General features: G+C 34.4%; 1 protein-coding gene across 3 annotated transcripts in view; it reads left to right on the forward strand.

The window, feature by feature from the left end:
• The window catches only part of LOC105711824 (multidrug resistance-associated protein 1-like), an 85,424-nt gene that overhangs the window by 30,334 nt on the left and 42,884 nt on the right, over positions 1–12,206 (forward strand). For 2 of the 3 annotated variants that reach the window (XM_021671954.2, XM_064380043.1), the window contains exons 9-14: positions 675–821; positions 3,355–3,439; positions 3,536–3,602; positions 3,970–4,096; positions 8,332–8,508; positions 11,637–11,804. In XM_021671954.2, coding sequence (XP_021527629.2) covers positions 675–821; positions 3,355–3,439; positions 3,536–3,602; positions 3,970–4,096; positions 8,332–8,508; positions 11,637–11,804 — 771 coding nt within the window. The remainder of the gene's footprint in view (positions 1–674; positions 822–3,354; positions 3,440–3,535; positions 3,603–3,969; positions 4,097–8,331; positions 8,509–11,636; positions 11,805–12,206) is intronic. The other variant, XM_064380042.1, reaches the window with a different exon arrangement.

The raw sequence follows: 12,206 nt of genomic DNA on the forward strand, positions 1-12,206 counted from the left end.
GCAAGCCACATGTAACTGGAGCATGCATCAATTTTAATCAAAGTTGCTACTCCTTGTGGATAATTTAAATTTTTTTTCAACAAATATTTGAGTACTATGGAAGTGAAAGCAATATATACATTTGGAATACATTGGTAAAACCATCCAAGATGTATTTGCTTAAGCCCGGACTAAATACATGACAGTAAATCCATTCTCATTCATGAATGAATTTTTCCTGCCTTTTCTAAATGAAACTTATAAGAACAAATATAAATCTTAGCCCTGGTTTATTCATATCTTCCTCAGTTAATCTTATGACACAAAGAAAGCATAATTATTATATATAAGTCAGAATGTATGCACATGCAACTGGAAAATAGGTTTACATAAAACTTCTGAATTTTAAAGAAAAGATGAACTGGTATACAATGTAAATGGGAATAATAACTGTAGTAAGAATATAACATGTCTTAAAAGCAAAGCTCTGGGCTACATGTTCTCAAGGATGTCATTGCCCAAGACACATGATTTTATGACCTGTACTAAAATATATTTTATGTTCTTCAGCAAGAGTATTAAATTTTAGGAAACAAACAAAATTATTTAGATTTTCTTTTTCTCATTTTTGGGACCGTAACTAATAATGTTGTTATCAGTAGAAATTTGAAGAAAATAACATATCTATTTTTTAGGTGTCCCTGGCAACCTTTCGTGTTTATTTCTTACTGAATGAAGAAAACATTTTAACAGCCACTAAAGTGTTCACATCGATGTCTTTGTTTAATATTTTAAGGATTCCTCTGTTTGAGTTACCAGGGGTGATCTCAGCTGTGATCCAGGTACATATAGAGTACCTAAAACTAAACATTCCTCTACTGGAATCTATGCTTTGGGACATTTTGTTTCTTTGTCTTTTTATTTATTTTATTTTATTTCACTTCATGTGGTTGTTTAATGCTGCACTCAAAATTAGTCTTCCTGAATTAATAAGTAATACAGAACATTATAGAATAAAAAGAATCATGTCTTCCTTGCTTGTGGTTTTTTCCCCATCAAAGTGACTTTTAAATATTTCAGTGTATTATTTTGTTTTCTTGTTAAGTGTTAGGTTCTTTACTTAGCATTTTTAAAGCTGGTGTTAGCCACTATGCCATCACAGGATTCATTTTCTGTTTCCAATGGAAAATTTTTAATTAGATGCTTTATATGAAATTGGATCAAATGTTTTCCCAGAGTTCAGCAGCATTTCATCTATACTGGATGAATAACCAGGGAGAAAAGCACATTGATAATATCAGTCAGCCAACAAGCCACATGTGAGATATCTGGGTCAGACTGCTTTTAGTTGTAATCCCTAGTTCCTGGAGGCTAGATACAATGAGTAGATGGATGCTATAGCCACAGGAAACCCAAAAAAGTTCCTTGATCCTTTTGCCCTGAGATTTCTGGTCACATTTTTTGGATGTCAGGTTTCGTCATCTGGCCATTCGCCATTGAATTCTTTTCCTCAAATCTAGATTCATAAACAAAGTGACTATTTGCTGATTGGAATCATCCCTTTAATCTAAGAACTTTCCTCTTTAACAAATATTATTTGAAAAAGGAGTAACATTATTGAATAGTAAAGACCAATGAAGCAATTTTTGTTACAACTTTTTAATGTTATTTTTCTTAAAATAACCAACAGAGGGCATAGAAGAACCATTGATGTGATGCATTTAGCTTTGATTTCATAACACACTCCTCTTAAAGAAAATGTCAATTCTTAGAGTAACACTTTTGTTCTACATTTGAAATTAGAATCTAGCTAAAGGTCCGGTATCAAAGTCTTTTCCAATGCCTAGCAGTACACTGCTGCCTTCACTTAAGGAGAACAATTTTCCAAAATGGAAAGAAAGAAAAGCTAGCTGTATGTTCTGATTTGACACACGTGGTAAACAAAACCACAACCTAATTACATCTTATGTGCTAACAATGCAAGTCCCCTAGCACAAAGTAAATAAAAATGTACTAGAAATTTTATGTGAGTCAGTTTCCAGAAAACAATTTAATTTTATTTATCCTACTGTAGCTAAACATTTTATAGCTATTTTACTATATTACTATTTACTATTTTACTATAATTATTATTGTCAACATTATAGTTTTATTTATCATCAGTAGTAGAATTCACTCACCAATCTTAAAGTTGCTTTTAAGACCTAATTTTTCTACAGCACAAGGAAATACCATACCTGTAGTAATAGCCATACCTGTTAGTATGGCTATTATCAAAAAGTCAAAGAAAAACAAGTGTTGGCAAGGATGTTGAGAGAAGGGAATTCTTGTATACTATCGGTGGGAACACAAATTGGTATATCCGTTATGGAAAACAGTATGGAAGTCCCTCAAAAAATTCAAAATAGAATTACCATATGAGACAGAAATCCCACTTATGGGTAAATATCCAAGGGAAATAAAATCACTATCTTGAAAAGATATGCACTTCCATGTTCATTACATCATTATTCAGGAGCCAAGATACAGACACAACGTAAGTGGCCATTGCAGATAAATTGCTAAAGAAAATATAGACACAGTTTAATAGTATTCAACATGGCAGAATATCATACTAAGTGAAATAAACTAGACACAGAGAGACAAATACTATATTATCTCACGTATATGTGAAATCTAAAAAAGTCTAACTTATGGAAGCAGAGTGAAGAAAAGTGTGTATTAGAGCTCAAGGGTGAGATTGGGTGGGGTAGGTGAATGAGATGTTGATCAAAGATTATAAACTTCCAATTACAAGATGAATATATTCTGCAGACCTAACATACAACACGGAGACTGTGGTTAATAATAGTGTATTGTATAGCTGAAAATTGCTAAGAGAGTAGATGTTAGGTATTCATATACACAGGAGAATAAAGGTGTGTATGTGAGGTGACACATAATCTAATTAGCTTGATTGTGGTAATCATTTCAAAATGTGCATGTATATTAAAAAATCATGTTGTACACCTTAAATATGTATAATTTTTCTCAATTATACCTCAAAGAAGTTGGGAAAAGACTATTCTTTCTACAATTATTAACTAGCAATTATTATGGTTATTCTAGAATAATGAATTGGATTTTTGTTTCTTTTTCTCATACCTTTCTGCATAGATGACATTAGTTTTGATTTTTGATTCTTGAAACAGCCTTTTCTCTTTAGGAAAGAACATATTTATAACATTAACACAATTCAAATTATGCTTGCTATATTTATCTCAATAACTTCAATTTGCATAAAGAATTCTACTCAGGCTACAAAACGTAATAAATAGTTTTAGTTTAAGTTCTACTTGAACCCCAGATAAATTCCATCTGTGCTTATTTTGATAGACAAGGATATCCCTGGGCCGTTTGGAAGACTTTCTCAATGCCAAGGAGCTTCTTCCTCAAAGTATTGAAACAGAGTATATAGGAGGTCAGCTCTTCCTCTTTGAATTCATTACTTATTTGACTTCTGGACTGAAGATAATTGGTTCTAAAATGCATCATTGCATTATTTTTCCTTCCTTAGATCATGCTATTGGGTTTACAGATGCTTCTTTCTCCTGGGATAAAAGAGGAATACCAGTTCTAAAAGAGTAAGTCATGGTTTGGATAATTTTTTTAATGTTAATATTGGGTTCTAAAATACTCCATATTTTTATTTTTTAGAGGTTTGCAATAAGATTAATATATTGAAATTAGTAAGACTTTTAACCTCTCACTTTACTTTTCATTTTCAAGGTGATTTTGTTGTCCTTTTTTTCTATTATTTCTTCGACCTGCAGCACTTTATTGATCATTTGTTTGCATTTTGGAAGGGTAGGTGTTTGTAGAAAAAGGTGAAAAGCAGCAATTTCAGGGATGGTGCTAAGTGCTGCATACAGTGATTTATCTAGGAATATATATTAAAAAAAACATAACAAGAATTTCCTATATCACCTCTCTTTCTTTTTTCTCATGCAGCTTGAACTTAAAGATTCCAGAAGGGGCTTTAGTGGGTGTTGTAGGGCAAGTTGGGTCTGGAAAATCATCCATGCTTTCTGCCATTCTTGGGGAAATGGAAAAACTTACCGGAATAGTCCAAAGAAAGGTAAAATCAAAAATACATTCTTTCAGCATCTCCTACTGTAACCAGCTATAGCCAATTTGTCATTAGTGTCAATAAGAATTTATCAAATTGAATTGAAGATGCTAGTATTTAATGGGTATTTCTAGTTTACAACAAACATTTCAATTCCATAGAAATTGATTAACTATGGGGTGGATGAGTAACAGAATTCTGATCTCCAAATACACCAGCAAATCATTTATAAATGCTTATGGTAATTGTTTGATGATATTAACTGAATTGCAACCAATTATAGAGAAACGAATGTGATTTATATTGTAATTTGATTAGGTATCTAATTATCATTCAGCAAGATTCCCTAGGTAATTACAGCCATTTCATTTCCAAGAAGTCTTATAGCCACTCACAGGTAGGATCTTTGACCGAAAATAAACCTCAGAAAAATAAAGATATTAATAATGTACATTTAAGATTCAGCATCAGAACCATAGAGAGATCTGCTCTTGACTAATTGTTCTATTCTTAAAGGTTGATAATGATAAGAATTCAACAAGTTCTTTATCAGCTTTCTTTTTTGAAACAGTAGATGACCTAATGAATTTTTCCCTGGATGTAATCAACTCTTAGGTAAAATACTAAGTAGCCCAATCTTTCCTTCTTACCTGTGACAAGACGAATAAGCCCTATGTATCTGAGATCAGTATCTCTTCACTCTTAATTTTTTTCTTTCCTCTCTGGGAAAAGTCAACTCTAAATTCTTTTATTTTTCCTCGTATATTTGTTTATGTCCTTACATCTTTCCTGATTCCAGTCCTTGGGTGACTAATTTTTTGTTATCTCAACATTACTATTAGCTAGTCTAGAAGCAAATATGATTCCTATGACTTTTTCTGATGATTGCACTTAATGAACACCACTATTTTTTAACCTTAAGTATACTATCTTTGTACCACTATGCTGTTCATAGCAATTGCAATTAGCCATTTCTCTGCATTTCAAGATGGCTGTACCTTTCCTTGGGTGTACATTACAAACATAATGTGTGTCATATTAATTTCATTTTTGTTTAGTTTTTTCAGCTATTTTCACTAAGCAATTACTGAGCCCATGCCATGTGCCTAGCACCTAGTGCCAGAGAAGTAAACGTGAATAAGATATGCCGCTCTTCTTTCAAAGGTCATAGTCTAGTGAGGGAAATACCATGATCATTTATAACAAATGTCTAAATTAGACATAAAAAGTGAATTAAAGCATAAAAAACAACAAATTCTGCTTTGAAGTGTTCAAAAAAGAATCCGAGAGGAAGTTGCTGTTTGTTTTTGTCTGGTTTTTTTGTTTGTTTGTTTTTTGGTTTTTTTTTTTTTTTTTTTTTTTTTTTTGAGACTGAATCTCGCTCTGTCACCCAGACTGGAGTGCAGAGGCACGATCTTAACTCACTGCCACCTCCGCCTTCTGGGTTCAAGCGATTCTCCTGCCTCAGCCTCTTGAGTAGCTGGGACTACAGGCGTGTGCTACCACACCCAGCTAAATTTTTTTTGTATTTTCAGTAGAGCTGGGGTTTCACCATGTTGGCCAGGATGGGATCTATCTCTTGATCTGGTGATCTACCTGCCTCGGCCTCCCAAAGTGCTGGGATTACAGGCGTGAGCCACTACGCTCAGCCGAGGTGTCCTTTTATTTGATCTTGAAAAATAATTAGAAATTGATAAAGATAAAAATATTAATTCTAGATTTCACTTAATTCATTAATAATAGTAATAAGCTGAAAAGGCTGGGGTTAGAATTGCATAGGATAATGTGCAAAGACCTAGCCTAGTTCCTGGCAAAGTATTAGCTGGCTCTTTATGAATATGTATGATGATCATCATCTTTATTATGACAATTGAGGCTCTCATAATAAGATTTAAGGATTATTTCTGATATCTTTGAATGTTTTTGATTAAGAGGGTGTTCATAGTGATGAAAGAAACTGTAACAATGCCATTATTAGTGGTAAAACAGAGAAGATGCTCTTTGTTTATATTAAATTACAGATGCCCAAGTCAAAAGATATTATCTGTTTTTATAACTGGTCACTGGCCTTCAGGAAGCTTTTGGCCTGGATCAATGGCAGGATTTGAAGTGTCACACTCTAAATTATTTCCCCAAATATTTTTTATTCAGAATTTGTATCATCCTATCTCTATTCAAGTAAAGTGAACATTATAATGGCATTTTCAAAGTACTTTTGTGTGCACTTTCTATTTTTCTGTGTTTTGGATGATTATTTTTGGGGGGCATATTTTAATCCACAGTATTCAAACTCTAAGACTGCCTATTGTCACTAAGCTTTCACTATAGACTTGCTACTCTTCTCAGTATCAAAAGCTCTCACCAGGCACTGTTCATGAAAAGTATTCAGTATTCAGTATTCTGTGGTAGAAACATCAGAGATTTGGAGACCATTTGTGAATTCACAAAACTTCTACTATAGTTTCATTATTAAGAATGAAACAAAATGTTTTCATTTGTATGTGAAAAGAAATAACAATAATAAAAGAGAACATTTACATCCCTGTGAAAATTGATCACCTCTTTTTCAGCTCTTGTAATACCAATGAAAGGCCATACCTTTTAACGTAGCAGTTTCTTTTTTTTTTTTTCATGTTCTTTAGTTTTTTCACCTGGTTTTTTATCCTCTGCACTGTTCACCTTGCTTAATATATAGCAAATATTCAAAATACTATCACTCACATGATGATTTAATATGCAGTTCTAAGCAAAGGTTAGATTATTCACTTCACAAGGCAATTTAAGAGCAATTCCTTTTGTGTTCAAGATCAGGTCAGATCAGAATTATATTGTTTTTGATCAAAAGCCATTCTGTGTCTTACATACTCAACAAAGAAGATTTAAAAGTTATTCTTTGATCTTTAAACTAGTTGGTAGAAATCAAAAGGCTAATAATGGTTGCATACATGTGTATGCCAGAAAATACTTCAAGTGTCTGGTATTGTTATAGACTGTGCAGTACTTAAAATACTAAATCAATGTTTGGATTGAGTCCATGGGGCAGATTGAAAGGTAGGCCACTAGTACAAATACTGTGGGTTCTTTTACTAGAAAAGAAGGGTTAGTTGAGAAGATATTTTAGGCAGCAGACTGTCATGTATTTAAAAATCATTTCAAGACATAAAATCATTTAAAAATGAATTTGGGAGCAGTGGTTAATGTAGAACACATGGAGATTTGCTACTCAGATTCTCCTACTAGTAGGACTTCTACACGTTCCAGCTGTGGGAGTATGAACAGCAAGTCATGTCCTTCAAGGCTGGCCTGGCCTTCAGATAATGGCCTGGCCCAGGGTCCCACTTTTGCTCAGCCTGACTTGGGACAGCTGTGATGACCAATTCTCTCCATGGCTCTCTAGAGGATTAGCCAATGCTTTCTTGGTTCTGCATCGTGGTGTGGCTTCTCCCTCTGCCTAATCGCCTTTCCTTCTTTCCTTCCACAAGGGTTGATCCCACATAAACAACTTGCACATTAAAGCCTAATTCAGTGTTATAGACCGAATTGTGTTCCCCCAAATTTCATATGTTGAAGTTCTAACTCCTAGTGCCTCAGAATGACTGTATTTGGACACCAGGTGTTTAAGGAGCTAATTAAGTTAAAATAAGCTCATTAAGGTGGGCCCTAATTCAGTATCACTGGTGTCCTTATAAGAGGAATTAGGAGACACACACACACACACACACACACACACACGAGAGAGAGAGAGAGAGAGAGAGGTAGAGAGAGAGAGAGACCATGTGAAGCACAAAAAATTACAATCATTGATAAGCTAAAGAGAGTGGCCTCAGTAGAAATCGACCTTGCTGACACCTGATTTCAGACTTCTAGCCTCCAGAATCGTCAGAATAAATTTCCATTGTTTAAGCCACCCAGTCTATGCTATGTTGTTATTGCAGCTCTAGCAAACTGACACACTCAGCATCTGCTTACAGAGAATACTACCAGAGACAGATAACTTGGATAGAAGCTACAGTGAAAGTAAATAAGAAGCACAAAGGAAATCATTTGGAGGAAATTCCAGTAAGGATATAAAAGATTAAACCATGATCTGTATAATTATGTTTATCTATATTAAATTTTTTATTTCTATTTTAAAGCTAAAGAAGATAAAACCATGGATTAAATATGTTGCTTTATTGTGGTGCATGCAACTTCTCCTTTTCTCTAGTTAAGAATGCTTTTTTCTTTACCTCTTTCTTTTTTAGGGCTCTGTGGCTTATGTTTCTCAGCAGGCCTGGATTCAGAATTGCATTTTGCAAGAAAACATCCTCTTTGGCTCCATGATGAATAAAGAGTTTTATGAGCAAGTATTGGAAGCCTGTGCTCTCCTTCCAGACTTGGAGCAGTTACCAAAGGGAGATCAAACTGAGATTGGAGAAAGAGTAAGGAAACCATAATTTATCATGTGAAGTAACATAACCCCATTCAGCTGTGCTAATAAAATGTTGATGGCCTTTTTCCTGAAGTCTCAAAGAGCTATACAACTACAATTTTTAGAAATTTTTATGTAATTTCTATATAAGAGATGGCAGTACTAAAGACAAGTAATTATTTATAACTGACTGTTTGGAAAACAGATTAAAAATCAGTCAGAAATTCTGTAGTTTGTATACATGTGGGGGAATAAAAGCCCATTAATTAGATCATCGAACTTTTGTTTTGGTGGCTGGCACAATGCAGTCCACTTTCTAAAGAGTGACTAATAGTTTTGTTTGTTCCTGTGTCTCGTGTACAAAGTCAAGTCTAGAATAGGAGCAAAAGAGCACCGGTCTCCTGCAGTGGCGCCCGAGTCCAGGTTCTAAAGAAGCTCTGATACAACACTGTTATTAACGTGACTTCTCCAAGTTTGCTCATTCTTGCTTAAGTGGAACTTGTTTCCCAATCATCTTACTCTTCGTTCTATTTCATTTTCATTGTGTTAGTAAACAGTTATTAGTCTGCTCAGTGTTTTGGATTTAGAAATATATATATCATGAGTGGAAGTATGAACCGCAAGAGATTATCTCCAACCCCTGACTAAAATCTCCATTAATTAAACATTAATGCAAAAGCAGCTTCTGCCCACAATTCATGTGTGCTGTAAAGATGAATAAATAATCCTTACTGAGTGTTTTGAATCCCTGAAAAGAGAGTGAGCATAACATTGTTAGACATTTTTACCCCTGCCCTCATGTTATCTAATAACCATATTATAGAAAGTAATGCATGAAATACATAACAAATTGTAGAATATAGAAATATATAAAATCCAGGATGAGCCAGAATTTACCTTGCAACTAGACTTACTTCATTTATAATCTACAACTTTACAGTTATATTTTCTCAATAGTTTTAAATACATTTATTTTTTTCCAACCCCTGGATTTCTTCTTGCATCTTCACCGTCTCTAAGCAAAATAATTTCACGGATTCCCATCTCTATTTTAAAGCTAAAGAAGGCAAGACCATGGGCTAAATATGTTCCTTTAGTGGGGCACATGAAAAATGATTCCCCCACGTGGATACCAACTAAAATGCAGAAATGTGACTTCAAACTTGTTAATACATGTTGAACAAGATGCTGATAAATCCAATCTGTAAAAATATGAAATATCTGATATTTTGTAACTGTAAAAACCTTTAAAAGGGAAACAAATCCAAACGAAGTATAGATTTAATATAAGCATTGAATGCTATTGCCATTTATAATGTCTTATTTTTACGATTAAATTCATCCCAATTTGCATTTGAACTTTAAACATGTAGTTGAATATTTCAAAAGGAAATCTGTTTGCAAGTGCTTAAGAGACAACAAAGGCAATAACTGTAGATTTTTCCCCTACTTGGATTCATCTTTTCTGTTGATATTCTTCCTTTTATCACATTTATTAATTTCTTATATGCCTTTATTCACAATGGTAAGTGAAAGATCTACCACTCTGCCTTTCAGGGATTTGCAGTCTGGTGGACCTTTGCCAATAATATTCATCAGTTGTCTTTACCAGTATTTCTTAATCACCTAGCCTTAGACTCTGGGTGTTGGGAATGCAAGAATTAACCAGGTAGGGGCTCATAGGCTAGTAAGAGAGACTGAGATAAATATTGCCAATTCTAGCAATGGAATGAATACACAAAGCACAGCAAGACAGGAAGAGGGGGAATGAATCACTTCTTTTGGGACACCAGATGAAAAGTTGCCTTCGGAGGACATTTCAGTGTGAGTAGCCCGTAAGTTAAAAAGAGAGATTGTGGTCTCCCAAGCAGAGTGAACAGCCTCTGCCCAGTATGAAAGACCAGGTTAGTCTGCTTGACAAACCACAGTCACTTGAAGACAACATTGGGAGAGTGGGTGAAGAGATAAGTTAATGCCAGAATATAAGCATCTTAGATTTGTACTAAATAATTTGCTGTTTTTGCTGTCGCTCATGAGTGATGGAAAGAAGGAGATGTGGATATCCAAGGATTTTAAGCAAGATGATGACACATTACAGAAAACGTGATGACAAGGTAGAGGATGAATTGGAAAGAAGAGTGACTGAATGATAATAGCTAATGTTGATGGTATCTATACTCAGTGTTGGATTTTTCCTAAATTGTTCAGTCTTATTGAATGCTCCCAACAAACACATGACTTGGGTGCTATTATAAGCATATGCACACACGTGTGTATTACATTGCTTTATGTGTATGTATATGAGTGCGTGGGGGGAGGGTGTGTAATCCCTGTAGCTAAAATGTGACCTCCTCATGACAGACTGTTTTACTTATCTTTGAATCCCAAGCACTAGCACAGTACTGCAAATACAGTCATACTCAGAAGAGGTTTGCTGAGTAGGAGAAGGTTGAAAAATGCAAAGAAGCAATGGCATTTTATAATTATAGGTCATTGGCTAAGTTCTGTGCTGCACTGAGAGCTTTTAAACCAGATCTGTAAACACTAAATATAAAATAAATCAAGTAAATAGGGCCTGGCCCCATAATTCTTCATACATGGTTGTACATGTCAACTTTAATTCTCACATGGAGTGATGAATATTCCCTATTCTTGCTTCTTAGAGTTGTACTTTTGCCAACAAGACTTGTACTAATCTTTCTACGGGAGAAAAATAGGACATGTTGATTAGTTCTTTGGTAATTTAGCTAGTATTTTCAATTTTCTATGTGTCAATTTAAAAATAATCAGTAGTATCAGTATATGGTTGACAGCCAAAAGTCTTGTTTAATATTCTACAGGCACAACATTTTAGAATTAGAGATTCAGAAATTATTTTCTCCTTAATTGTTAGCATCCTCTTTTGAGAGTAAGCAGTTAAGAGAAAGTAGATATATCTGCTAATTTGTACAAGTTAGTAATGCTAGGAAATGGGATAGGGATAGGCCTAGAAAGTTCTGGATAAAGAAAGATTGGAGCGGCATTCATCCTGGGTTGCGATCTATCCATGCTATAAAAGAGCATTTAGAGATAACTGCACGTGCTTTGAGATGTAGACACATTTCCTCTAGTCTTGTTTTTCTCCTGCTCCATCTTCAGGGTGTGACTATAAGTGGGGGCCAGCAACATCGAGTAAGCCTGGCCAGAGCTGTCTACAGTGGGGCCGACATCTACCTCCTGGACGACCCCTTGTCTGCTGTGGATGTTCATGTTGGAAAGCAGCTTTTTGAAAAAGTGATAGGGTCCTCGGGCCTTTTGAAAAACAAGGTATCCATAGTTTCATTTATACTTTCTTGTGGGGCAGGGGATCTGACTAGCATTGTACCTAAAATTCCATTTATTTTGTTTGTTTGTTTAAGCAAAGTAGTCACATTTCACATGAAAATATGGGATGCTTAGATTGTGATTTCACAGGCAAATTTCAATGGGTAATTTTTAAAGTTTTACTTATAAGTTTACTCTGGTGACAATTTATGTGATTGTTATCTCTTCATCTAATACCATATCCTAAGGGGATTTATGTGCCATAATGAGTTGTTATTGACTCAAGTGATTTTTAAAATGGTGTTTTGGTGCACATTACTGTTATTAGAAATCGAATCATTTTATTGATGATTTAAAGCATAAAACTGAATATTATTAACATAGCAATAGTAGTGATTCAACTGT

This window comes from Aotus nancymaae, unplaced genomic scaffold, assembly GCF_030222135.1.
Source record: "Aotus nancymaae isolate 86718 unplaced genomic scaffold, 86718_ANA_hifiasm-v0.15.2.pri h1tg000022l_1, whole genome shotgun sequence".
NCBI classification, from domain to species: domain Eukaryota; kingdom Metazoa; phylum Chordata; class Mammalia; order Primates; family Aotidae; genus Aotus; species Aotus nancymaae.